Source organism: Mya arenaria, chromosome 13 (assembly GCF_026914265.1).
Source record: "Mya arenaria isolate MELC-2E11 chromosome 13, ASM2691426v1".
Lineage (NCBI taxonomy): Eukaryota > Metazoa > Mollusca > Bivalvia > Myida > Myidae > Mya > Mya arenaria.
In genome coordinates, this window is record NC_069134.1 from 58320604 (window position 1) to 58348069 (window position 27466).

The 27466-nt window shown below is 34.8% G+C and overlaps 1 protein-coding gene across 2 annotated transcripts; it reads left to right on the plus strand.

The window, feature by feature from the left end:
* The first annotated feature begins 895 nt into the window (after window positions 1–895).
* On the plus strand, window positions 896–27390 carry LOC128214181 (DNA repair endonuclease XPF-like). Of its 2 annotated transcripts, none has more exons than XM_052920522.1 (23): window positions 896–1088; window positions 6223–6339; window positions 7584–7680; window positions 8778–8860; window positions 11115–11237; window positions 13161–13218; window positions 14054–14206; window positions 15007–15120; window positions 16112–16260; window positions 17678–17731; window positions 18192–18261; window positions 18734–18809; window positions 19153–19307; window positions 19568–19654; window positions 19958–20059; window positions 20364–20549; window positions 21419–21556; window positions 23027–23158; window positions 23323–23409; window positions 23694–23867; window positions 24926–25066; window positions 25366–25461; window positions 26452–27390. In XM_052920522.1, the coding sequence occupies exons 2-23, from the start codon at window positions 6266–6268 to the stop codon at window positions 26692–26694; spliced, it is 2592 nt and encodes an 863-aa protein (XP_052776482.1). In that variant the 5' UTR covers window positions 896–1088; window positions 6223–6265; the 3' UTR covers window positions 26695–27390. The 2 variants fall into 2 exon arrangements, with proteins under 2 accessions (XP_052776482.1, XP_052776483.1); XM_052920523.1 differs by having other exon boundaries at window positions 18734–18794.
* The last annotated feature ends 76 nt before the right edge of the window (window positions 27391–27466 follow it).

The following is a 27466-nucleotide window of genomic DNA, read 5'->3' on the forward strand; positions in this document are numbered from 1 at the left end:
TTCTGGAGCTTACTGCAAAGACACGTATTTCTTGTGGTTAACTTTGTCAGGGGAAGGTTAGTTGGTCTTAGTCGACAAAAGACAGGCTTGGATATCTTCAGTTGTGGATTTTCTGATTGAACTTTTTATACAAATTTTACATGTAATCAGTATAACCTTTACTCGATATTCCTGTTTCTCGACTCAATGTTTTAATACATTTGTACTTATTCATGATTTTGCCACTAACTACATTCATAGGGACCCTTTTTGATTTCCGTGTCTTGTTGTGTGTGTTTGTCTCTTTTGTTTAGCTCTATTAGCTGCCCTCTCACAGATTGAACGTTTTGACAACTTTTTTTGTCTTGGAAAGAGCCAATTTTTGTGAAAATCCATGGAAACCAGTTATTTAAGACCAAAAAATTAGATCGCAACTTTTTATATTTAAGTTTAAAAAAATATGTTTTATGCGTTTTTCTTAAACTGTTAGTAACGGGTTAAGCCATAAAACATTAATTTTTGAATGGAAATACGAAAATCTATTATGTGATTTTTTGTCAGCAGTCTTGTATCATTGGTTTGCACATATTTATGCAAAAAATTGCTCTTTCACAGACAAAAAATCAAAAAATTGTAAAAAATGGTATTTCTGTGAGAGTGCAGCTTTAATTAAGAAAACAAAACATTTAATGTATAAAGAGGAATGTTTTGTACAGTAATTGTACAGTACTCAAATAATATGTTTTTGTTTGATCATTAAAGTTAAATAAGTTAATCTTAATAATGCATTATTTTAAAGTTAGAAAAAAATCTAGTTTTGAAGCAACCTATAACCTACATACTTGGGCAACACATATGTGCCCAAGGAGATAAAAGTATTAATCGATTATTCTTAATGTTTTGATCAAGCACAGCAATATGTCAGCCTCCATTGATTTTGGTTACCGAAATCTTTTTAGAAAACATTCATTAAATGTTAACATCAAAATATTAGTTATAGAAAAAGTTTTCTTTTATGTTATTTCACAAATCTAGAACGTGACATTGGCATTAAAATTATTTGCCAATTTAACTCTCTCCAGAAAATAAGAAGAACTGTCGTGATCCAGGTTAGAGTCTACTAATTCACGTTTCCATAGCCTCCAATGATAAAAGAGAATGTTGACAGGCGATATCCAACACACTGAGACAAATTTTACAAATTAAGTGTTATTGTTGACAATACATGTTAATGTATTGAAACCATGATCATAATAATTGTAGTAGTGTGTTTTAGTCTAAAATAATAGACGTGTTATACGGGATTCTTCCAATCCCTAACGTCTAAACGGGAATGTGCAAAAAACAGGGGTGTTTTGAAAATATTGAAATTGTTTAAAGTGAAGTATTTTATGGTTGAAATTGATCATAAAGAGTTATATTCATATTTTACCATGTAAGTGAGATGTAATTTTGCACTAAACAAGCATTTAATGCATTAAAACAAGTTGTTTACCTTTCCAATAAAACGAAAGTTGACTGACACAGAAAACAATTATGCGAAGGGGAACAACTCGATACAATCGTAATAACTCGGCCTCCTCCGACAAAGCTTCGAGATAGACCTCGTTATACAATCGTAACAACTCGGCCATGGCCGAAATGTTCCGAGCGATTTAAAACTGTGCCCTGAAGCCTTGCAGGTGCTCTTCATGTATATATCGTTATGTTTTGACAGAATGAAATGAAAAAAAGCCGTCAAACTCACAATTATAAGTTGGATATTTATTTTTTGTGTACGGAACTAATATAAAATAACATAATCTGGTAATATTTCTTGTTTTTATGATATTTTATAGACTCTATATGCTTTAACCCGGAATCCTGATCGGAACAACTACCCACTTTTGATACTAAACAATTTGTACGTGAAGGATTTGCCATATCAAAAATCTAAAAAAAAATCCGCCAACGTACAATTATTTGGACTATAGTGTGTTTGGGTTAGAACACGTCTAAAATAATAGACGTGTTATATGGGATTCTTCCAATCCCTGACGTCTAAACGGGTTTGTGCAAAAACTGGGTGGGTTTGAAAAATATTGAAATTGTATTTAGGCCACACCAAATTGATATTTCGTTCCGCAGATTTAATGCTCCTATTTTTTTGAAAATGTAAAAGAAATATTTTTATTTTTTTGTGCGCCCGCACTTCCATTTTGTTAGCCAAGCAGATTTTTTTCAAGTAATAATTTATTAAAAGGCTAAAAATATTCATGAATAATTTTTCTATGCTAGTTTTCGTGTTTTTGTTAAGGGAAGTTACCGATGTGTAGTGTTTTTATATTGTTATTTTTGATAATAAATATGTTTTGAGCATGCTTGAAGTCATTGTTGATCGTCTCAGGCACTAAAGGATCATTATTTAAAGCAATCATTATGCAATTAAGCATGTGTATTTAAGACTGGTAGCGATTATATTGCGTAATTAGTGACTCGTTTTGAATGGAAATCGGACAGGTCAACTTAACTGGAATATGAGTCATTGTTTGGTCCAAATTGATGTATCAAGCTCATTTTTGATCAAATTCTGACAAAACAACAATTTTGAACAAATATCTTTTCACAAATAGCAATAGAAACACTGCCCTGGATATACCTCAACATAAGTAAGCCTAAGTTTATCACCTAATATTTTGTTTTTATTTGCAGCATAATCCGGGATTGTTATGCACTTGTCAATTGTAACCACTGCCCCGCCCACCCCTCGCCCTTGTTCCAGGGGTATACCGGGGACAGCAGAGGCAATGGGCTGTGTTTTTACCTTTCAGGTGGCCCTGCAGTGCCTAGTGAATGTGGTTTTGTCTTCATATTGAAAATAGTCCGGAATGGGCCTCACATAGGTATTCAGGGTTGCGGGGCCATTTGGCAGGGATTTTACCAGCAGTGTGTTCCTGCAGGTCGGGTATTTTACCCGGGTTTTGAGAGACCTGAAGTCAAAGTCCCCGCTATTCTGGACTTGAGAGGGGGGGGGCATATACAATTGGCTGGTGCATAAAAACATCTAAATAACCAAAAAAAGTACTCTGAAAAATACCCTTGTTCTTTTTGTTTTAATAAGCACATGTCATTGCATTTCCTGTGATAACAAAAACAAAATTTAGTCTATGTTATATGGAGTCTGATGTTTGATGATACCTGTATAAGTGATCATTTTTTACAAATCCCAAATCAATATTAAGTTATGTCTAAATACAGTTGCATACGATGTTAAACTGATTCAGGTAGATTTATATAAGTCGTTTCAAACTTTTTACTAAATGCAGGGCTATTTATTATTATGAATGATCATCAGTACGTTTTAATTATAAAAGAAATTAGATTTATCCATATAATGTTTGTACTAAACACGGATGAATAAATAGTATGTATTCCGACATTTTCCCAATGTCCATTAGAGGTTCAGTTCAAGATGGCATTAAAATGGGTTTAAGGGCAATTATTTTGAACAATCTTTCTTATTTATATTGAATATAAGGAAAAATATATTTTCGCTCTTCGCTCGCTTCCTTTTTTATAAAAACTGACAAAATTTTATTTATTTATTTTTTTCGCTCCCTCGCTCCAACTTTTTTGGGCAAAAATCTGAGGAACTAAACATTAATTTGGTGTGGCCTTAGCGAAGTATTTTATGTTTGAAATGGATAATAAAGGTTATATTCATATATTACCCAGAATCCTGATCGTAACAACTACCTACTTTTGGTACAAAAACAATTTGTACGTGAAGGATTTGCCATACATCAAAAATCGTAAAAAATATCTGTCAACGTACAATTATTTGGACTAGGTTAGAACTAGTCCAAATAATTGTACGTTGACGGATTTTCTTTACGATATTTGATATGGCAAAACCTTCATGTACAAATTGTTTTGTTCCAAAAACGGGTAGTTATTCCGATCGGGATTCCGGATTAAAGCATATTGCGTCTATGAAATATCATAAAAACAAGAAATATTACCAGATAATGTTAATTTATAGTTCCGAACACAAAAAATAAATATCCAACGAATAATTATGAGTTTGACGAGTTTTTCTTCATTTCATTCTGTCAAAACATAACGATATTTACATGAAGGGCACCTGCACACTTTAGTTCACAATTTTAAAACTATCAGAACATTTCGGCCATGGCAGAGTTGTTACAATTGTATTTACGGGGACTATCTCGAAGCTTGTCGGAGGTGGCCGAGTTAATACAATTGGGTCGAGTTGTTCCGCTTGGCATAATTGTTGTCTGTGTCAGTTAAGTTTAGTTTTATTGGAAAGGCAAATAATGTGTTTTAATGCATTAAATGCTTGTTTTGTGCAAAATAACTTTTCACTTACATGGTAAAGTATGAATATAAACCTTTATCCATTTCAACCATAAAATACTTCACTTACTGGTAATGCAATTTCAATATTTTTCAAACACCTCAGTTTTTTACACAAACTCGCTTAGATGTTAGGAATTGGAAGAATCCCGTATAACACGTCTATTATTTTAGACTAGGGTTAGAATCAGTCGCCCGGTTAGCTTAGTTGGTTATAGCATTGTGCTAGTGTTCCAGCGGGGTTAGGTTTGAGCACCACACCGGGCACACTTTTCTTCCTAGGTCATTTTTCATCATTTAGCAGTGGCGAACAATATGACGTATTGCAGGTGGATTGCAAGAATGATAATGAAGGGGTGTAGATATTCACCACTTCTAGCGATTGAGAAACACCATCTCCTCCTTCTTTTATTCCGAATATTCAATCCATGGGACAACCAACCCCTAGTATTTAGCTAGTAAGTGGTCTGTGAGCGCTCTTAACCTTTTCATGGACTTGACAATGCTGACGTCTCATTACCAGCAGAAATTTAAATAGTAGTTTTGCTTGAACCATGTTTGGCATCTTTTACATGCCAAGCAGTGATGGTTGAAGGTAAACCAGGGGTTTGTAGGCCAGTTTCTCTAACCCTGACTGGCCCATGCTGGTTGTTGCAACCAACAACAGTTACTAATTTTATCATAATCATGTAAACCTAAGCCTAGAAAAGGTCAATTTTCAATTACTGGTATCAATACACATGTAACATTACTTACACTTTTTGGCAACATAGCGAATTTTCTGTCTCTTAAACCCTTACTGGCCAAATTATGTCTGTTGTCTGTCTGTCAGTGAACAGTCACGTGTGAACGGGATGAAGTCTTCAATTTTAATTGTATCTTTAGCATACTTATTGTATACTGTAGATAAATATCCATGAGAGCTTTCGTTTCTTTTGTAAACCTGCCAGAACCGCACATGCATGACTGGATTATGGCCCTTTAAGTTGTCAAAATTGCTGAAAGAGGCGACCTATACTCAGAGAGTAGAGTTAATTTTTGTTTTATTTGTTTGTTAAAGAGGGTTGATTGATTTTGATTGAATACCCTTTTTATTTCTTGATGTTTACTTACCTAAGAACTTAGTCTTAGATGTTGACTTAATCATGGTTCTTTTTGAAAACCAGCCCATGCATGATTGGATTATATAACCCTTGAAATTGTCAAAATTGCTAAAATATGGCCTGTAAACACAATAGAGCCCCTGATCTTCATCAAACTTGGACAATAATCAAATAATGATGAAATCTCACTTCTTTTTGAAAACTTATGCTTGACTGGATTTTGGCTCTTGAAATGGTCAAAATTGCTATAATTGATTTGTGTACACAAGACAGCTTCCATTAATTATCCAGTGTTTACTAAACTTAAACATAACGAGTGACATTAGATATTTACGCAATCTTGGGTCCTATCAACAACCATCCACATCCCTCAAGCAGGACTGGGTTATGGCCCCTTGAAATTTACAAAATATCTATATTTGAGCTTGTGAACAGAACAGAGCCCCCAGTTTCTTTTTGATGTACACAAAACTTAACTACCAAAGTGTTCAAGTGAAGTCATGTCAATATTTGTTAATTGTCGGATTCCATATTTATAACATTTGAAACATAAGCTGTGTATAGCTTTTTACCGACATAAGTGAACTATCAGTATGTTGCTTATTACCCATACGTATGCCCTGGAATGGAAATGACCAAACAAGCCATGCGAGTAGAGTATAGGCCCTCATGGGCCTCTTGTTTGAAATTATCAGGAAGAATAGAGGTCTGATTTAAACTTTTGATGATGTTTAATCATTTTATCATGCATTTTTATCACATTTCGGACAACTTTATGTTTCAGATGACTGACCCTAATAATTAAAACGTGAGCAGCTCCCTTTAAAATGAAGCTGCTGGAGTATGAACAGCAGATCTTCCTGGACGCCTTCCACGATGATGGTCTGCTCATTACTGCCAGGTTTGCTAAGTTTTAACATAAACAATCTGCTAGGATACAGGGTTGCCACTAAGTTTCAGTTGAACCGCCTCGAATAGTAAAGTAACCTACCAGGTACTACTTATTTTACCTAATTTGAACCAGCCCAAATGTCAGCTAGACAAGTTGTCAATTTTGTCCAGAAGCCGGTTCTTATTGAGAACACCGAGGATAGATAATAAAATTATGTGGGGAAAATAGTGAGAAAAATTAGTTTGTAAATAACAATTATATGTTTAGAACACACGGAAAAATAACTAAAACCATTTCAAGTCTGTCAAATCTATCTTTACTATGCAGGCAATCATTTCAGTCAAACAATCATATTTTTAGAGAATACCTGTGAACTATCTCTTGAAAAATGAATGATTGAAAGTTTAAGTATTCATTACTGTTCATTAGTTTATGCAAACATTTGGCCATCACTTATCTGTGCACTACCAAAATGTTTTCATACAAGACTGAGACGTAATTTTAAAATATTTAATATTTATATTACATGTGTAGTGTTTCTCTATTTTTTAAGATAGTATTACCGGTACTAGTATTACTCTTATTTTAAGTTGGTGTTTCTCTACCTTTAAGGTAATGTTTCTCTTATTTTAAGATAGTGTTTCTTTTATTTTAAGATAAATACTATCTAATTTGAAGATAGTAAAATTTCTATTATTTTTATATGGTGTTTCTTTAATTTTAAGTTAGAATTTCTCTTTTTTAAGATAGTGTTTCTCTATTTTTAAGATAGTATTTCTCTTATTTTAAGAAAGTTTTTAAGATAGGGTTTCTGTAATTTTATTAAAGTATTTCTCTAATTAACAGATAGCGTTTCTCTTATTTTAAGAAAGCATTTCTCTAATTTAAGATAGTTTTTAAGATAGTGTTTCTCTAATTTTAAGACAGTATTTCTCTTATTTACAGATAGCATTTCTCTTATTTTAAGAAAGTGTTTCTCTTATTTTAAGATAGTATTTCTCTTATTTTAAGAAAGTGTTTCTCTTATTTTAAGATAGTATTTCTCTAATTTTAAGATAGTGGTTCTCTAATTTACAGATAGTATTTCTCTTATTTTAAGAAAGTATTTATCTTATTTTAAGATATTATTTCTCTTATTTTAAGATACTATTTCTCTAATTTTCAGATAGTGGTTCTCTAATTTTAAGGTAGTATTTCTATAATTTTCAGATTGTGTTTCTCTAATTTTAAGATTGTGTTTCTCTAATTTTAAGGGGTCTTGGACTGGAGAGGATACTGGTGAACTTCTTCAAGGTGTACTGTGATCCATCTACCTTGGTCCTCGTTTTAAATACTACACCGTTGGATGAAGTAAGAATTTTATGTAATTGTTAGTGTTTATTTAACAGCTGCTAAATTTCCATTAAGATCTTATTTGGTTTTATTAAGTGGGATATGAAGAACTCACTTATGCATACTAACAAGAAAATTAAATCAGCAAGATAATGAAATAATAAAATGCTTACTTTTTAGTGTTAAGTGCGAAATGCCTCTCTAGCCAACAAGCATTAGTCAGCTTCTGAATTACACACTTAATATGACCGGTCAATGAATAAATGGAAATTATGTCTCCCCGTATTGTTTTTGCCCTGTCGGTCAGTCAGTCAGTCAGTCTGTACGTCACACTTTGTTTCCGCTCAATAACTATAGAACGCTTAGATCCAGAAACTTCATACTTGGTATGCTAGTTGGTCATGACAAGTATATGACCCCTATTGGTTTTGATATCAGTAGGTCAAAGGTCAAGGTCACAGTAGATGTTCACTTTTTAATACGGGTGAATAAACCAAACTTCACTGTTGGTTTGTCTCCAGTCCAAAATTACAAATTTCATGTCCATCATTTATTTTTTCTCAGCTACGACCACACAATAGGGGAGACAAGTGCTTTTTCAAAAGCCCTGCTATATAAAATTTAGAATTTGAGCAAGGCCAAAAGACATTTTACCAGTGCAGGGCTTGCGGGCTTGTGCTAATTTCGACCACTGGTGTGAATGCTAGCAGTGATCCCATTGGCAAAAAAATTAGCGTAGACTTTAATGCGTTGATAAATTATTTGGATGGCAATATTATTATAAATGATATTTGTTAATTAATGTTAAATATTAACTTACAATCAAGTATTGTACTGTTGACAGAAATTGATCATAGTGACACGTACAAATGTACACAGATGTACAATTCATTGAAGGATACTTGTTGCAGTTATTTAACAGAATGTTTTTATGGCCTGAAATTTGGCCCCATTCCTCTCCCAAAAAAGTATGTCTCATTTTCCAATCAGAGCCTAGTTATTTCACTTAACATAATCACTTAATAAGTCTTAAGATATTTTCATACTTTTTGTGTCCTTTAAACTCGTATTTTTATGATTGGAACTTCGTTTTACAAGTTGCTTTCTGTTTCTAGGACTTCTACATTGAGCAACTTGAGAGAGAAAATGTCTCCCCACTTCCAAAGACTGTCACCAATGAGTACAATGCTACAGAGAGGTGATCTGTTTTTCTCTTGTAGGCCGCATTAAAGAGGGGGACTTACATATTTTCCCTTGTCCATCTGTCCATGCATATCAACATGTAAAGTTTTGGGGTTTTATTAACATGAGGGCTTGGGGCTTTTTGAATAGTTTTCTATATGAGATGTGAATATAAACACCTGATATGAGTTTTTTTTAAGAAAGGAAAACCTCGTAACCCATGAATTTAGTAAACCTTAAGTCCTTCCATAAGGCAGAACATCTAGTATCTGCGTATCTCCACAAGTATAATAGTCGGAGTAATAAAACTCTACAGGAGTGTTAGGCATCATGTGAAGTTGTTTGCATTGGTAATGTGTGTGGCTGCAACCAATATTTGCAGAGTTATGGTCCTTGATTAAGTTGATAAATAGCCTATAGAGCATGATATCCTGTGTCGCATGCATCTCTAAAAGTATATAAGGGCTTTTCCAATAAAACACATAACCCACTGGTGGAAGGCAATTATTTTCATAGTATATGGGTGGGTGTCTTTTTTTACTAATTTGGACCCCAAAAGGGTAAAATTGCTTCTGTAGAGGGTTGGTATAATATAGACGTGCCTCCCCCCCCCCCCCCCCCCCCCCCAAAGGTTATATATTTAAATGGAAAAGCCCTTAGCCAAAGTGATGAAACTTGACAGGAATGTTAATCAGCATATGTTGTTGCTCAACAATGAATATGAGCAAGTTGTTCACCTCCTTGGGTTTCAAGTGTGACTGCACCTAGTAAGTACAGAGCTATGTCCCTTGACTTAGTTAAAAGATAGCCTATAGAGCATGCGATCTTCTGCCACGCGTATATCCTAGGTATCAGCTAGTGCAGAGTAAAGGAAGTCAATAAAAAATGCATTAAAAAGGATGGAATCTTGTGTCACTCCTATCTAGATAAATATATGAGCCGGAGTCATGACACTATCGAGGAATGTTAACCAGCATGTTGTGCATCTGTGCATCCTGGGCTTGTTTGTGGATGTGCCATTTGGAGTTATGGCCCACTGACATAAATAAAATTAGACATATAGCTCATGAAATTTAGCGATACACTTATGGTACCTATAAAAAGTATGAGAGTAAGAGTCATAAACCTTCGCAATGATATTGTGAGCTACTGATGATGTGTGCGTGATGTCAATGTCAAGGTGACACTGTTACTAAAAATAGAAAAAAGGTTTTTACTTCATATTCGTAATTCAAATTAGACTATGGTGATCAAATATGGCATGTAGGTATATTTCAAGGTGAAAAGTTTGGTAATAATTTCTTATGCCCCCTTTTATTCATTTAGCAGCTGGTAATTTTGATGCATATGACTATCGGCAGAACCATTGAACTTCCTTTCCTTACTAAGGTGCGAAGGTGGGGCACTGTTTAATTATAGACAGGTGTTTGTGAATTTATTATATTGGCTTTGTTTTAATTTTCAACCTGACAGATCTATTTTCAAAAACTCTTATAATTAAAACAATCCACAATATGTCTGTGATCTACATATGCCATGCAATGAAAAAAGACTGCTCAACATTTATACACAGTCCTATTTTCTGTTGCTGGTGGTATATAGCTGTACATTGTATTAATTAAGGAAAAGAATCAGGCTTCTTTAGTTTGAGCAATTTACAGAACTCTAAAATATGCAACACCATTGTTTCATCCTTGACACATACCTTTAAATTAATATTTTGCCACTTTTATTTCCCGGATGATTCATGAAAAAATATTAGGGATGCAAATAAATATTCGAATATGGTTTGGTATTCAAATGTCAACAATTTAGAGGTCAATCTCAGAACGAGGCTGCTTGACCTACGGAAAGACCCTCCATTGGTGCAAAACGCCGTTTGACTAGGAATCCATCTAATTTCACCTTGTTTATAAAGGCAGCGGAATTGAAATTATTTGATTTTGTTGTTTGTCTGTTTATAATGTATTGTTTTTTTTTCTTCCTGAAAAATGGGAATTTCAAAGGCTCATTTGGGGAAAATGGGGTCCCCCGCGCGTACTTGCTACGACAAAGTAGGGTGAAACTGCTACTATTACTTAAGCGAATAATAATAGTAGTTTATTAATCTTCCAAAATATGTTTTTCGATAATCGGATATTCAAATATTAGATCGAAAGAATTACCGAATATTCGAATATCAATTTTGCAATTCGTTTGCATCCCTTAAAAAATATGAAAGCTAATTTGTCAATTTTCTTTAGGCAGTCTGCAATATATGTGTTTTTCAGACAGAAGCTTTATCTGCAAGGGGGAGTTCTGTTCATCACATCAAGAATTCTTACTGTCGATCTCCTCACAGACAGGGTCCCTGTGGAAAATGTGACGGGCATTATCGTCTGTCGGGCTCACAGGTACATGATTTGGGGGCATAACATTTATCATAGGGCTAACAGTGTTCATATGTGTAGCAAGGCCCATAACTTTGGCTTTATTCATTCTTAAGTTATTCCCCTTGATTGACCAAGAAAAACGGTCGAGTGTTGGCACCTGCTTGTGGTGCTCTTGTATTTCTGAGTGAAATATTTGTGGAAGTCATTTTATTGTGATTTAGAGACTCTTGATACCCGGTATGAAGCCTCTAATGCTGGACTGAGTAGTCCCCAGACACTGTACTCAGCTGCGGATAAACATATCAAACTTTTTTTAATGTATTATTTTAATCATACAATGACATGGAATTAATTGTCAATGATGTTTGGCAGATAAATTGAATTAAAAAGATATCATTTAGTGAGATAAACCTTTCAAAAAACAATAAAGATATCTAACCGTTCTAATTTAATCGAACCAGGGTCGATGGATTAACAGGCTAAGTCATTAACCACTCGTCCGACAGAGACAGACATATTTATACTTTAAAATTAGTGCTATATAAACCTACACTACAGTATATTGATTGCACTCAACGATACTGTACGTACTTCGGATGTCATTGTTATAAATTTAAGTTAACTGATGTAAAAACAACTTGACAACCAATTCCAAAAAGGGTTTCAAATAAATTATTATGTATTAATTTACATAGGCTCTAGCGTAATTCAGAGACCTAGACAATAATAAAGGCCGAAATGGAAAGTTTCAAAGCGGCAACGTTTTGAATATATCTTTTGTAAAATGCACGTCATGCACACACATATCTTGTTGGCACACAATGACATTATTAAAAGCAATGACGAAAATATAATGTGCACATGTTAACAGTTTAAAACAACATATATTTCTGGTATATGATATATTCTGAAAACAGTAAACTTACGCATATAACTGCAGCCATATTTGTCTACTTTTGATCAGCTGTATGTGTAAAATGCGGCGCCAATTTTTTTTATTGAATGTTCAGGCCCCGATGTAATTTTTCAGAAGACTTTCGTTTCGTATACTATATTATACTCGATAATCAGGTTTATTTGCTCAAATGCTTATATAAAATTTAAATTGTGACAAAACAAGTTATTTGTACAGCTAAATCAATAAAGTTGTGCCCAAAAAAAATGTTACTTGCCATCCCGCTGGGGGGGGGGGGCACGGGCCCTATGTTTCCCCCCGGTAGATCAGCCACTGGTACTATCAACATTTCTCATTTTAAAGAATGTCTGTCGATTCTTTGCTTTTTTATTTCAATGAGGATGTACTCAATCAGGAATGGACGGTGGAGAAGATATACAACCCCTTTGCCCAATGTGGAAACAATAATACAAATGTTTCTTGACACAATACTTAACTTGCATCACACTTAAAGGCATTGTCTGCAAACCACAGTACTTTCTTTCAATATATACCATGGAACAATTCACCGACAAAATCTCGGTTTTAATGGATATGTAAGAGGCAGGAGAGACAACTCTTCTTTAAATGAATGTATGTTACACTCAAATATTGATCCGGGGCTGTGTGGTGTTGGCTACTGCCTAATATTATTGTGCTGAAAAGGCTAGCCCGGTTCAAGTCGGGCATTCACCAGAATATTTTTCAACTGCAAAACATCCGATACTTTGCAGGGATAATGAAACTGCCTAATTAATTATTCATGACAAGGTTTTCCTTGCCATATTGCCCATGGTACACAACAAAGCATAGCGTAGTGTGTATCCGGGTATTTGACGATGACTTAAAAGGAGACTCTCATAGATTGACACATAACAAATTTTGGGGATATATTTTCCTGGCCCAAATGCAAGTGTTGTTAATGTTAGTAGTTGTAAAACTAGGTAACTGTAAGGTTATGAACCGTGTTAAAAAGTAAATACATTTATTTTCATATTTTATTTTTCTAGGATATTTGAATCCTGTCAGGAGGCATTTATTCTGCGGCTTTACAGACAGAAAAACAAGGTTGGTGACTTTATTTTGGTTCATTATGGCTGTAACAGTGATCTTAATAAGCTTTACTCTGTAAGCACTGTCCTATTACTTGTAGTGTTGATCGGCGGGTACAATAATTGAATTTTACACCAAAACAGGATATGAAATAAAAAAAAATTGTCAAAATGGTCAATCTGTGAGAGTGCAGCTTTAAAATGAGCTATAAATAGTAATGCGAAAGTCTAATTTCAGTGGGTATTTTTTCTGACAAAGTCTGGCAGAAATTCTGCCCCAATGCCAATTTTTAAACTTTTAGAAGTCAAACTAATGTTAAGTAGATTGATTTACAAGTGTCATTATGACATGTTATGTATTGATGTGTAATTCTATTCTGAAAATAAATTTAAGCACATTCTTTTATAATTAATATAGAAAAAAATTAAGCATTCTTTTTATTTCTAGGCATAATTTGAATTCCCAATTTCATTCAAAATGACACATTTTTTGAATCAGAAAGGCCCTGGGCCCAATTGCGAAAAAGCAATGAATTTCTATAGCTTTTAAAAGAAATATGCATAAGGGGTGAGAGTGGTCTGGTGGTATAGGTGTCCGCCTCTCACCCATGAGGTTGTGGGTTCAATCCCGTCACTAGGGGTACTTTCTCATGGCCTCTCAAAAAGGACACAGTACTGGTTTTTGCCCAGGAAACAGACTCGAGAGTGATCTTATAAGCTATCAGCTTTCGTCTCACTTGAGCTAAAATAAATTAGTATAATCCAAATATGCATAGATGTTTAACTTTTAAGTCAACATTGCTCCCCCTTTCTTAGAATTTTCACCAATAGTTTGTGATCCTATCTTGCAGACGGGGTTCATCAAGGCCTTTTCCCACAATGCTTCAGCATTTATGACAGGCTACTGCCACGTTGAACGCATCATGAAGAATCTGTTTGTGCGTAAACTGTTCTTATGGCCGAGGTTTCAGGCCAACGTCCAGGAAACTCTGGAGAAACATAAGGTACTTGGGTAGTCTAACTGTGTTTATCATTCTGTAAATAAAAAGTTTGATTTTGTTCATGTGTTATTTAAGAAATGGGATTTTGTTCTGCTAAATCAAGGATGTGTTTGACAGCTGAAGGGCTAACAGTAATTATGGGTTTTTGGGGTGCTTTGGGCACCCAATGGGGTTCAAAGGGGGTGAAACACTCTGTTGCAGAAGCCCTTTTGTGGGTTTTCCTGATTAAAATTTGTAGCAAACTGAAATGCCAATACTAATAACAAATTAAGTAATAATCAAAATTAATGCAACCAGTGAACCGTTTGTAATTGGATAAAAAAGATTCCATAGGGCTCTTTTGATCCCGGGAGCCATTAAATCAGTTGAAATCCATGGATAAATCGCATCCTTGTAAATGTTTTAAGCTTGTCTGCTTTTAAAAGAAAAAGGTTGAGGCATCTAATCTTTCATGGTTCCAGTGTTGGCTTCGACAGCTTTGTGGAAAAACTACCAAACTTGCCCTAACCCCAAACCCATTAACATGCACAACTGCATACATCTTGCAAATGACAATAAGCACACGTGTAGCAACCCATGACTCAGGATTTAAAAACAACATTTTAGGTATGATCCTTGATTAACGGGTAACAAAATAAATCAACGGACAGCAGTTAAATCCACATGTAATGCACCACAAAGTCCACATGTTAAAGATCTACTGTAATATTAACCTTCAGCTTTTCATGAAATATAAAATTATCCAAAATATTATTATTTCAGAGGGTGAAACTAATGCTTATCAAAATGCCTTTTTAATGCAGGTAGATGTTGTTGAAATTCATGTACAGCTGACTGACAACATGGTCGCTTGTCAAGCCGCACTCCTGGATCTCATCAATGCCTGCATCAAGGAGCTCAAACGATGCACCACAGCGGTAAGTAACAACAGACAGTATAGTTGCAATGTCGGGCCCCAGCTTGATCTCCTCAATGCCTTCATCAAGGAGCTCTGTGGTAAGTTACAACAGACATTATAGTTGCAATGTCAGGCCACTCTGCAGGATCTCCTCAATGCCTGCATTAAGGAGAAATGCACCTCCCGGTAAGTTAAAACATGGTTACAATGTCAGGCCACAGCTAGATCATATCCTGCCCAACATATTTCTCAAGTTATCTTCCCTAAACCTGATATTAAATGTATTTATTATCAAATCAATAAATTGGAATCTTAATATGATGTAGGTACCTAACTGTCAATTTGATTAAGCAAACAAATGACAATGCGAATATGAATCCTTTATGTTCGTCGCCAATCAAGGGACATTATTGCCTAAAGCATTATTGCTAAACAAACACCTATTCATGCCTCGGCTTTTCGCAGTTATGTTATTGAAGCCATTTATTTTGCCGAAGAACTTCATTGGTGTCTTCAATAAAAAAAAACTAAAACAAACATAAGTTGTTATTGATTAATTATTACAATTCCGATAAGTAACGACCTGTCCTGCAAACTTATGTACTCATTTTTAACCTACCTCCAAATAGAGAGCTCACAGTTGATCGCCATTTTCTTTGAGTAAAACAAAAACAGTTACCGCGAAAGTCGATAATTGTCCGTTGAGCTTGAACATTTTTACACATTAGGAAGAATTTTAGCATTTTAGATTTGCTTATAAATTGACCCCGTCTTATAAGCGAGTCGAAACAAAAAGCACCAGATTTCATGGGCAAAGTTAGGGGGCCGTCTTATAAGCGAATCGCCTTATAGTCGAGAAAATACGGTAGAAATGGGTTCTAGTCCAAGCCATTTCTTGTTTAATACAGCCATTGAAGTAGTCAAATTTTAAACCATGAAATATTGCAAACAATGGCTTGACTGACAAGATGATAACCTAAATCCATTTATACCTCACATCTCATTTTCAGATTGATGCAGAAGAAATCACTGTAGAAAATGCGATAGCAAAGTCGTTTGATCAAACCATTCGTCTGCAACTAGACCCTATATGGCACCAACTAGGCCCGAAAACCAAGCAGCTTGTCAATGATCTCAAAACACTCAGGCTTATTCTCAGGTGAGATAGGGTAAGGCTCATTTTCAGGTAAGATAGGGTCAGGCTCATTCTCAGGTGAGATAGGGTCAGGCTCATTCTCAGGTGAGATAGGGTCAGGCTCATTCTCAGGTGAGATAGGGTCAGGCTCATTTTCAGGTGACATAGGGTCAGGCTCATTTTCAGGTGAGATAGGGTAAGGCTCATTTTCAGGTGAGATAGGGTCAAGCTCATTTTCAGGTGAGATAGGGTCCGGCTCATTTTCAGGTGAGATAGGGTCCGGCTCATTCTCAGGTGAGATAGGGTCAGGCTCATTTTCAGGTGATATAGGGTCCGGCTCATTCTCAGGTGAGATAGGGTCAGGATCATTTTCAGGTGAGATAGGGTTAGGCTCATTTTCAGGTGAGATAGGGTCAAGCTCATTTTCAGGTGAGATAGGGTCCGGCTCATTTTCAGGTGAGATAGGGTCAGGCTCATTCCCAGGTGAGATAGGGTCAGGCTCATTCTCAGGTGAGAAAGGGTCAGGCTCATTTTCAGGTGAGATAGGGTAAGGCTCATTCTCAGGTGAGATAGGGTAAGGCTCATTCTCAGGTGAGATAGGGTAAGGATCATTTTCAGGTGAAATAGGGTAAGGCTTATTCTCAGGTGAGATAGGGTAAGGCTTATTTTCAGGTGAGATAGTGTCAGGCTTATTCTCAGGTGAGATAGGGTCAGGCTCATTCTCAGGTGAAATAGGGTAAGGCTCATTCTCAGGTGAGATAGAGTCAGGCTCATTCTCAGGTGAAATAGGGTCAGGCTCATTTTCAGGTGAGATAGGGTAAGGCTCATTTTCAGGTGAGATAGGGTCAAGCTTATTTTCAGGTGAGATAGGGTCCGGCTCATTTTCAGGTGAGATAGGGTCCGGCTCATTCTCAGGTGAGATAGGGTCCGGCTCATTTTCAGGTGAGATAGGGTCCGGCTCATTCTCAGGTGAGATAGGGTCAGGCTCATTTTCAGGTGAGATAGGGTAAGGCTCATTTTCAGGTGAGATAGGGTGAGGCTCATTTTCAGGTGAGATAGGGTCCGGCTTACTCTCATGTGAGATAGAATCTTCAGTGTCCCCTACATGCCTGCATTTGATCTTGGAGACATTGCCCTCAGTAGATCCAGAGTTGTGGTGCTTTCTCTTTTAAATTAAAAGAACTAGTAGGTTTATATATTTTGTAGACAACAACTTGAAGAATTTATTTTGAAACCATCTTGTCATTCTTGATGTTGTTTTGATTAAGTTCCAATTGGTTATAAATCGGTCAATTTGGTTATTAGGCTAACAAAATATTAAGCGGCTCCGTGCTATGAAAGTTCTTTTTAGATCGCCTTTTACTTTTGCTTAGAGCAAATTTTAGTTAAACACATTGTTCATTAACAAAGTTCTGAACACTCGGCACATTGTACATTTCAGGCATTTAACCCAGTATGACTGTGTGACTTTCTTCAACATGGTTAACTCTGTTAGGTAAGTGTAATGTTGTCCTAAGTGTGAAATATGCATGTTCCATTTTGATTTTCAAGTACTGTGGAGTAATGCAATAAAATTTCATGACTGTCATGATTTGGTAGAATCTGAATCATGCTTTTGAACAGTTAAGGGTGTCTGTAAGTGCTTGAAGAAATTAACGTATTTGAAAGAGCTTGTTTGGTATTATATGTCATAATGTATCTGTGTTAGAAAAATTTGGTGTACTAGAAATTTTGATATGATTGTTTCATTCCTAAGCTGTCCATTGTATGTTAGAAGAATACTCCAGTAATATTCACGGTAAAATATAAAGAATATTTTCGACTGTTTAAATGTTTTTTGTCTCATTCTCCCCAAGATGACGGAGTGCATTACTAATGTGTGAATTTTCTTTGGCATAAAAAGATTTTTTGTTGCAAATATCTGATTGTTTGTTATGTTGTAAAATATATACCAGAACGAGCGAGAAACAGTTTGGACAGAATACCGGCTGGTTGTTCCTAGAGTCTGCTGATAGTCTGTTTGTGGTGAGTCTACTATAATATCCAGTTCAGGTACTTAAGTAGTTGTTACATAAAAACTAGATGTGCATCTCTAAATGTAAAGGTGCAAATCTAAATAAAGAGGTGCATATCTATTTTCTTACTGAACGTGCACCAGCTGTTTCATGAATACAGCTGCACTTCTACATTTGGTGGTGCACCTCTATTTCGGCTCTTACACTGTTGGTTATAGACATTTTTTAACATAAATTGTGCTGAAGGCCAGACCAATTTGATGCCTTGATCTTTGGGTGTACTTCTACCTTTTTCCAATTTTAGATAAAAAATAACTTTCTTGAGAGTTTCAAAACTGGCACACCCTTGAAGTGTCTGTTAGGAAAATAGGCTAGTCCCATTCTCATATTGACATTTTGTAATTTAGCTTTCATTACATGCATGTTTGTAATTATCCTGTGCTACATGTTATTTACTTGTGCTTGATTCTAACCCTTTTCAGCATGCAAGAGACCGGGTATACGGCAATAGAGACAAGGAAAAGAAACAGAATTCAGACAAAGGCAAAAATGCTCTAGGTTTATGATCTTAATTTATCATATGGCCATCAAATATCCAGATAAGTCTACCATATGGTTGTTGTGTTTTCATCCCTTATTATGCTATTGTTATGTGTTTGGTGCTTCCATTTACGAGTTTTTTTACAAAATAATTCAGCCATGTTTATTATCAACCAACACGTCATTGAATAAATGTCTGATTTTCTCTGATAGATTTGTTACTGTAAATATAGCAAAATGAAAGAATGTGCAATAAACCAAACGAAAATATTTTACCCACAAGAAAATTCATAACTGTTGATCAGCTATCAAACTATTGATTAGTCATATAGCAAAATATCCTGTCAATTATCCTTCCCAGAGGCTGCAAAACTTGATGTTTGTCCTAAGTGGGAGGCCCTGGCAGAGGTGATGGCAGAAATCACAGACCACAATAGCAAGGCTGACCCCAAGTTGGGCCCCGGCAGGGTACTCATCGCTGCCGAGGATGACAGGACATGTGCTCAACTCAAGGAAGTATGGAAAGGGATTAACGCACATTATTTTAAACTCATCAGTTTCCTCCCATGATTTCTGTGTACTATGAGACTTTTTTTTATTGATTGCTTTAATTTTGATTGTGTTTACATTCTGTAATGTTTATAATTAATAAAGTTTTCAACTTACATTCATGTTCACTCATAAACCTTATAAAAGTGATAAAATAGCTTTAAAAAAAAGGCTGCACCTAAACCACAATATAATATGCAGGAGTTATATTTCATCATATTTGTCAGGTACTATGTGAAGGAGCGGATAGTCTGCTGGCTAGGCTGTATACCAAGTCACTGGCCACGAAGGGGGAATATATTGAGGAACAAAAGGTACTTCATTTTAATGTGTATTTTGACAGAAAAAAAGTGGATTGATGATGTTGTTATTACTACAGTGTTGATGTATAGCAATCGCACATTAAAAAAGAGAATTGTTAGATCATGTTGGGGTTTCGTCTAGAAACTTGTGTTTACTGTCCCTTATGTAATAAGAAAGAGCATGAACACATTCAAAAGTAAAACAGTTAAAAATTGCCCCCAATTTAAAAAAAATATAGACTTTTAGTTGTTTTTTTATATGCTTTCCAATATTGCATATGAGTATAACATGCAGACAATATTCTGTCATCCTAGAGAATAGCCCAGTGGAAAGCCAAGCCTGTGAAGGATCCAGATGCCCTCAGCCTCACTCAGATGATTGCATCCAATATGGAGACAGGGACAGGTGACTCAGAGGTATTACATTCCATCAGAAAATTATCTTAATGTTTTTTGGGGGGGTTTAGCTGGACTATTTGAAGAATAAGGAGGCTCTACTACTGCCCCGGCATGTTAGTGTTAAGATTTAACATAAATTGTAACGACAACACGTAACATTAAACACTGATGGTTAACCTTAAATCTACAACTTTGATTTGATGACTATAAAGGAAAAAAATGATCAAATGATGCTTCATTGCTGTTGATAGATTTTGTCAGCTTTTTTATGTACATAATTTTTCATTAAAATACAAATAAATATATTTTCCTGCTCCCCCAGCCTGAAGAAAAGCCCCCCTGTACATCATCAGATGCGTACTACGGTATCTTGCCGGACCCCGTTACAGTGATTCATCCACTGCACGGGTGCTCAGATCCATTTAGTCTCGTGCGCACGCTGATTGAGGTCCAGCCCAGATACGTCGTTCTCTATGACCCAGATATGGAGTTTGTGAGGCAGCTAGAGGTATGGAGTGAAAATTTGCAATTTTTGATTAAAGTATTGGTGTATGTTTAAGTTACATGATTTTGAGCCATTTTGTAAAGTATGCAAATAGTTCATCTCTTAGTTTTATGACTTTTGGGCCATTTTGTGAAGTATGCAAATAGTTCATCTCTTAGTTTCATGGCTTTTGGACCATTTTGTGAAGTATGCTTATACCCGGTAATTCATGTCTTAGTTTCATGACTTTTGGGCCATTTTGTGAAGTATGCAAATACCCGGTAATTCATGTCTTAATTTCATGACTTTTGGGCCATTTTGTGAAGTATGATAATACCCGGTAATTCATGTCTTAGTTTCATGACTTTTGGGCCATTTTGTGAAGTATGCAAATAGTTCATGTCTTAGTTTCATGACTTTTGGGCCATTTTGTGAAGTATGCAAATATTTCATGTCTTAGTTTCATGACTTTTGGGCCATTTTGTGAAGTATGCTAATACCCGGTAATTCATGTCTTAGTTTCATGCCTTTTGGGCCATTTTGTAAAGTATGCAAATAGTTCATGTCTTAGTTTCATGACTTTTGGGCCATTTTGTGAAGTATGCAAATAGTTCATGTCTTAGTTTCATGCCTTTTGGGCCATTTTGTGAAGTATGCAAATAGTTCATGTCTTAGTTTCATGATTTTGGGCCATTTTGCAAAGTAAGCAAATAGTTCATGTCCTGCACTCTTTCTCCGAAATAAGAGTTACTAGAATTAATACAATTGTTTTAATATCCCAAAAGGATGAATAAATGTCGTAAACAATGGTTCTTTACATAGAATAAGAGTGCTTATATTGTGCTTTTAAGTGGCTGCATTAAGTAACTGTAAATCACAACTTTTGTGTTCAGGTATACAAGGCCAGCCACCCCGAGTCTCCACTACGTGTATATTTCCTCATGTACACTGGGTCTGTGGAGGAACAACGCTACCTCACCACACTACGCAAGGAGAAGGAGGCATTTGAGACTATCATCAGGGAAAAAGCCGTACGTTTTCAAAAGTTTAAATCTAAGCTTTTTTGGGGCTCTTTTTTTTAAAGGTGAAGAATTGTTATAGCTGTGGTATTGCCTTACAAGTGCAGAAGTATGTTACACATGTAAAGAATGACAATGCAATAATGTTGTAAGTTACATGTACATAACTCTGGCTGAAGATTGTGCTCCTCTTTTGACTCATAAAAACAGCATTTGCTCATGATGCTAATTTTAATTAAACATAGTAATGTACAGTCAGTTAGCATATAGACAATAGTTTGTATTCATAAGCTTCTTAGTGAACATTTTCAACTTTAATATTGAATATTTTCAAATTTTAACAATGAAATATTTTAAATACCCTCTTGTTTTATCAAATGCATTCATATGCCTTTATTACAAGAACCTTTTTCTAGCTTTTATTCATGTTTTAAGTGTAAAGACATTGTTAGTTTGCTTTAAATTAAACTTAAAAAACAAATGTATTTTCATGAAGTTAATTTTTTTCACTAATGTGCTTATGGATATGGCCCCAGAACTCAATTCCAACAATTATTTGCTTGGGAATATAGATGAACCTTATCGAAGAAAATCAAAAGAAGATCCACATAATTATGAGGCTTGATGTTACTACAAATCAAATACATCTATCTAAAGTAGGAATCAAACTACGAGTAGGGTTATTTTAAGGGAGATTTTGTCATAACCGTGGTGTCATTGTCAACTTTCGTCTTGGCGTGAACTCTGAAACTGTTTAAGATATTTAATTGAAACTTGGTACACATGTTGCCATGACAATAATCTTAAAACAAGGTACATAACTCTGGCTTTGATAATTATCATGTGATGCCCAGTGTTAAACAAATAAAAAATGATGGACGAGAGTTGGCAATCAATCTGCCAAGTCTTAGTTTTCACTCGTTTATGCCGGTGTTCATATTATCGTTTGTTATATAACATAGCCGGTTCAAAAGCTCTATACAGCTTATGATGGTTTGTTTCTATAACTTGCCAAATTACAATACAAATTGTGTTATCTTATCTTAAGGTATTGTTGGATACTCGCAGTTCGTTATTATGTTCTGCTTCATTGAGTATGCATTTTGCTAAAAAAATCTTAAAATGATGAATAATTAACGAATGAGGCATTTTCTTTGGTGCCCAATTGGAAACGGAAGTTAGCCAATAAAATTACTTCATTTTTTATTTTATATATTAAGTAGGTAAATCTCTGAAGTTGATGGTATTAAATTGAAATATGAGATTCCTTCCCTTCATCATAAATATCCATGAAAACCAAATTTTGTCAGTCAATTTTTTACACAGTACCACTGTAGTGTAAACAGAATATGGACTGGGGTAGCTGACAAAGATCGGTGGATTATATTGGTGAAAGCAAGTTTTCTTTAATTACGCAGATTTAGATCTCTTTTTTTTTACTTTAAGATAGCAAAACTGAATGCTTCAGTATTTTCATTCCAGACGATGGTTATTCCGGAGGAGCGAGAAGGCAAAATGGAGACTGATATAAACTTGGAAAGGGACGCAACTCCTGCTAATGCAACAGTCAACACTAGACAAGGCGGGAATCCCACATCATCTGGCAAGGGGAAGGTATGGATCTTACAACCCTTGAAAATATTTTTAACTCATGGACTTAAGTCTTTCAGTATTTAAATAAAAAGTTTTTGTGCTCAAATCACATAGTCGATTTTTTTGGTAAACATTTCCATTTCCGATTTTTTCATTAAAGTGAACAAATCACTCTATTTTTACAGGTGATTGTCGACATGCGTGAGTTCAGAAGCGAGTTGCCGTCTCTCATCCACAGAAGAGGGATAGATATTGAACCAGTCACACTCGAGGTATAATGTAGAATGCCTTTTCCTCTTATAAGCCGATCACTGTTTAGTCAGGGAAATACGGTATTATTTAGTGAATCATAATTAATTTGTACCTGTTGTTTGTTAATTTGTTAGATGTTATGCAATAAACATGACACTAGGTACAAAGTTGTCAATTGTGTTGTTTCCTTATGAATACATGATAAATTTATTTAATTTCATATTTCTTTTCATTTTTTAAATATCTGCATTGCATAGGTAATCTGTCCCCATGATAAGAAGAAATAAAAAAAGTATAATCCTAGGTCGGCGATTACATCCTGACCCCGGAGATCTGTGTGGAGCGTAAGAGCGTGTCTGATCTGATTGGCTCCCTGAACAACGGGCGACTGTACAGTCAGTGTGTCTCCATGACTCGCTACTACAAGCGACCCGTTCTGCTCATAGAGTTTGATCCCAACAAGGCTTTCTCAATACAGGTGAGAGATTAGTCTATTCTAATTAATTTACAACTGTAAAAACAGCTTTAACAGTTCTTTGTCCCGATAGTAAACAGTACTGATATTATGTAGCTTAAAATGTTACTTAAAATTTGTTTTTGGAGTGGACCAGGTGTTTCTTTTGCAAAAGACAGACACCTTCATTTAGAGCACTTTACCAGTTTGCCTCATTAAAACAATGTTATGAAAATGATACTTTATTAGTGCATTTAAAAATTGAGTTCATTAATATCGTATTATTTAAAGGTAACCACAAGCAGTATTCCTAAATTTATACTAATAACCATGCATATTAGATAGATAACTATCAGCTTAATATGTACAATTCTGGCAAAAATCGTGTACTAGTTTAATTATGGAAAACATATACTAGTATGTAAACTCCAAACTACAACTGTTACAACCAGTATTCTTCTACTTAGTGTAAGATATTCTACCTCCGAGGCAATAACCCTATTTGTTAATGCAGAAGACAACAATTTTAATCACTTTGCTCACAATCCATTACCGCATGTGAATTCGGTTTTTGGTGACCAAGCCGGACAGGTGGGTTTCCTCCGGGTACTCCGGTTTCCCCCACAACACAAGACCACACTCTTGCGTAACACCGTGCCAATGAGGTTGATTAATATAACATTGTAATAATTTGTTTCTCAATCGTTGTAAAATAAATAATTTTAAACTAAACTATTCAAACATAACACAAGACCACACTCACATAACATCATGGAAGCGATAGTTATTGATATAATGTTGTAATAACTTGTTTCACAAACATTGTAAAATAAATAAGTTTAAAACTAAAAAACATAATATACTTGACCTTTTTTTGCTATGAAAGGATATATCTGTTGCCCATTTTGTTGACAATAAATCCTGTACCCTAGTGTAAAAGTCATTGATTACACACCACCAATTTTTACTGACAAATTTGAATAATAATTTGTTTGCTAGTGAGCCTGAAAAATGACAAGGGCATTGGGCATCTATTTGAACAAATAAGGTATGTTGTAAATTGTAATCTTATCTTACCTCAGGGAAAGTATCCGATGTCAAATGATGTGTCGATGCAGGAGACAACAACTCGACTCACTCTGCTCACAATCCATTTCCCCAAACTTCGCATCCTATGGTGCCAGAGTCCATATGCTACTGCTGAATTGTTTGAGGAACTTAAAGTATGATCATCCATGTCTTTATCGCTTTTCTCTTGTTACAATATATTTATAGTTATAATTATTTTAGAAGTTTTGAAATTATATGGTACTTTTTAAACTTAAAATTGGTTTTTCAGAACTATCATGAATTAAATCACAATATAAAAAAAAAGAAATAAAAAAACTTTTTTATATATTCTTTGTTTTCTTTGAAATCTTTATTTATATTATTGTTTGATAGCATATTGTGAAAAACCTTTTTTAAGAATATCGACTGTTTGTTTTTGAGAGTCAATTTTAGTATTTACATTGTTTTTCAGGCAGGCAGAGAGCAACCGGAAGCCAGTACTGCCATGACAGTCACCGCGCTAGCGGAGGGAATAGACTGGTCAGATAGATTTAGCCATGGTCCACAGGTAAGACTCATGTGTAATACTTTCATACCCAATGGCCATAAAAACCATGGGCTGTATTCATAAAACTTTTTACTGAATATTTTCAACTTACATCTACTAAAGAAAACATCCCAGATGGTATCAACTGTATTATTGGTTTCCACAACTTTTATACTCATTTCAATATACACAAACATATTGTATTTGATGAAAATAGAACAGAACATAAATTTTCTTCAGTTCAAACATTGAACATAATTAGATACAATGAAATAGATCAAAATGACTCTTGATCATGGACAAGAAATAATATGAGTTCATTATAATATGTGTATATGCATGGTGATGTATTTATTTAATGAAAATAACGCTTAGATGATACTTCCGAATAATAAGGATCTTTATGGAACGGGCCCCAGTATTTTGGTCTATTTGATGAGACCTTTGAAAGTGTTCATGGTGTGGAGTAAATTCGAACAGGTGTATGGTTATTTTGTTTGGTATAAATATACAGTATCTGTATACATGTAATTTACTTTAAGTTCAAAAATTTGCATGAAGTATCTTTATCTAAATATCTTCCGAGTTTAAGCCATGGTACAAGTGATTTTTCTTGTGCAGTTTGCTGCCCATTTCCCCCCTAAAATTCATAATATTTCCCAATTTGGTAGAAACATTTTTAATCCAGTCATTCTTGAAAAAAAAACATAAAAATCTCATAAAAACAGCTCTAATTAGGTACTTTAAATTTTACATGTAAAATGAGTTTAAATTTATTATTTTGTTGTCATGGCACTTTCCCAATGTCTCATATTGTTCACATTTTGGAAAGCATAAACAGTGGAAAAGTTTCCAAAAAAAACAAGATACAAGTATCTTTATTTAAAGTCAGGTATATGCTAACAAGAACATTAACCCAATGAGCTATTTTCTGACACTTAATGCATAATTAATGAATGTAGATGTATGTTGTGTATGTATAAATAACATCAATTGCAATTTATAATTCAGGATATGTTGATAAGAATGCCAGGAGTGAATTCCAAGAACTACAAGAGCATCATGAACAGTATGACTGACATTGCAGAGTTGTCTACCTTGACAGAAGAAGAACTCACAAGAATTATGGGTAATGCCCAGAATGCAAAGCAACTTTGGAACTTCCTGCACAAAGATTTTTCTGGAATTCAAAGTTCTGATAAAGGAAAAGTGGAAACAAAAGCAGGGAAGAAGTGGAATAAGAGAAAAAGATGAAACATGCTTACCAATAATAAATTTGTTGTCTTGACTTTATAACAATAGGCTGATGTCTGTTGCCAATTATATGGGAAATATTCACCAATACAGTGTGATACTGTGTATGGTTACTAGTGATAAAAAGATGAGTTTAAAGAGATTAAATTACAATCGGGCAGTTTCTGTTTAATATGGAATTGTCATCCGTTCAATTATTTAAAGCAAATTTCTGGTATGCATTCCCTGTTTCTACAAGCAGACAATTGTCTAAAAAGTGCAGAGGTGGCATATTGACGGCTTGGTCAAGTCTGTCCTTTGTCATAAGTAGCATAGTCAACTGTACACGTCCAAATGTATGTAGTATTTGAGGGTGATATTTTGCCTTTGGGAAATAAGGGAAAAAAACATTTCCAATTTATAGCTGTAATTAATGAAAGGAAATTCTAGATTCTTTGAAATTGTTGAAGGAAACGTAACTTTAAACCATATTAAGGAATACAAGGCAGTATAGTGCTATTGTTTATTCATAGAAAGACAACTATTGTCACAAGGACCACACAAGTACAGCTACTTTAAGAAAATTGCTATGAGTATTTAAAATAATCATTTGCTATTAACAGCAACACAATTGCATTTATTGATGATCTGTCATATTGTACATGAATATGCTAATTTATGAAAAATGTTGAAATTAAAAGCTACATGAAAACATTATCATATTTTCAATGAATCACTGATTCAGCTATTTGTCTCAATATGGTTATAACTAACACTTCAATGGTTGTCAATC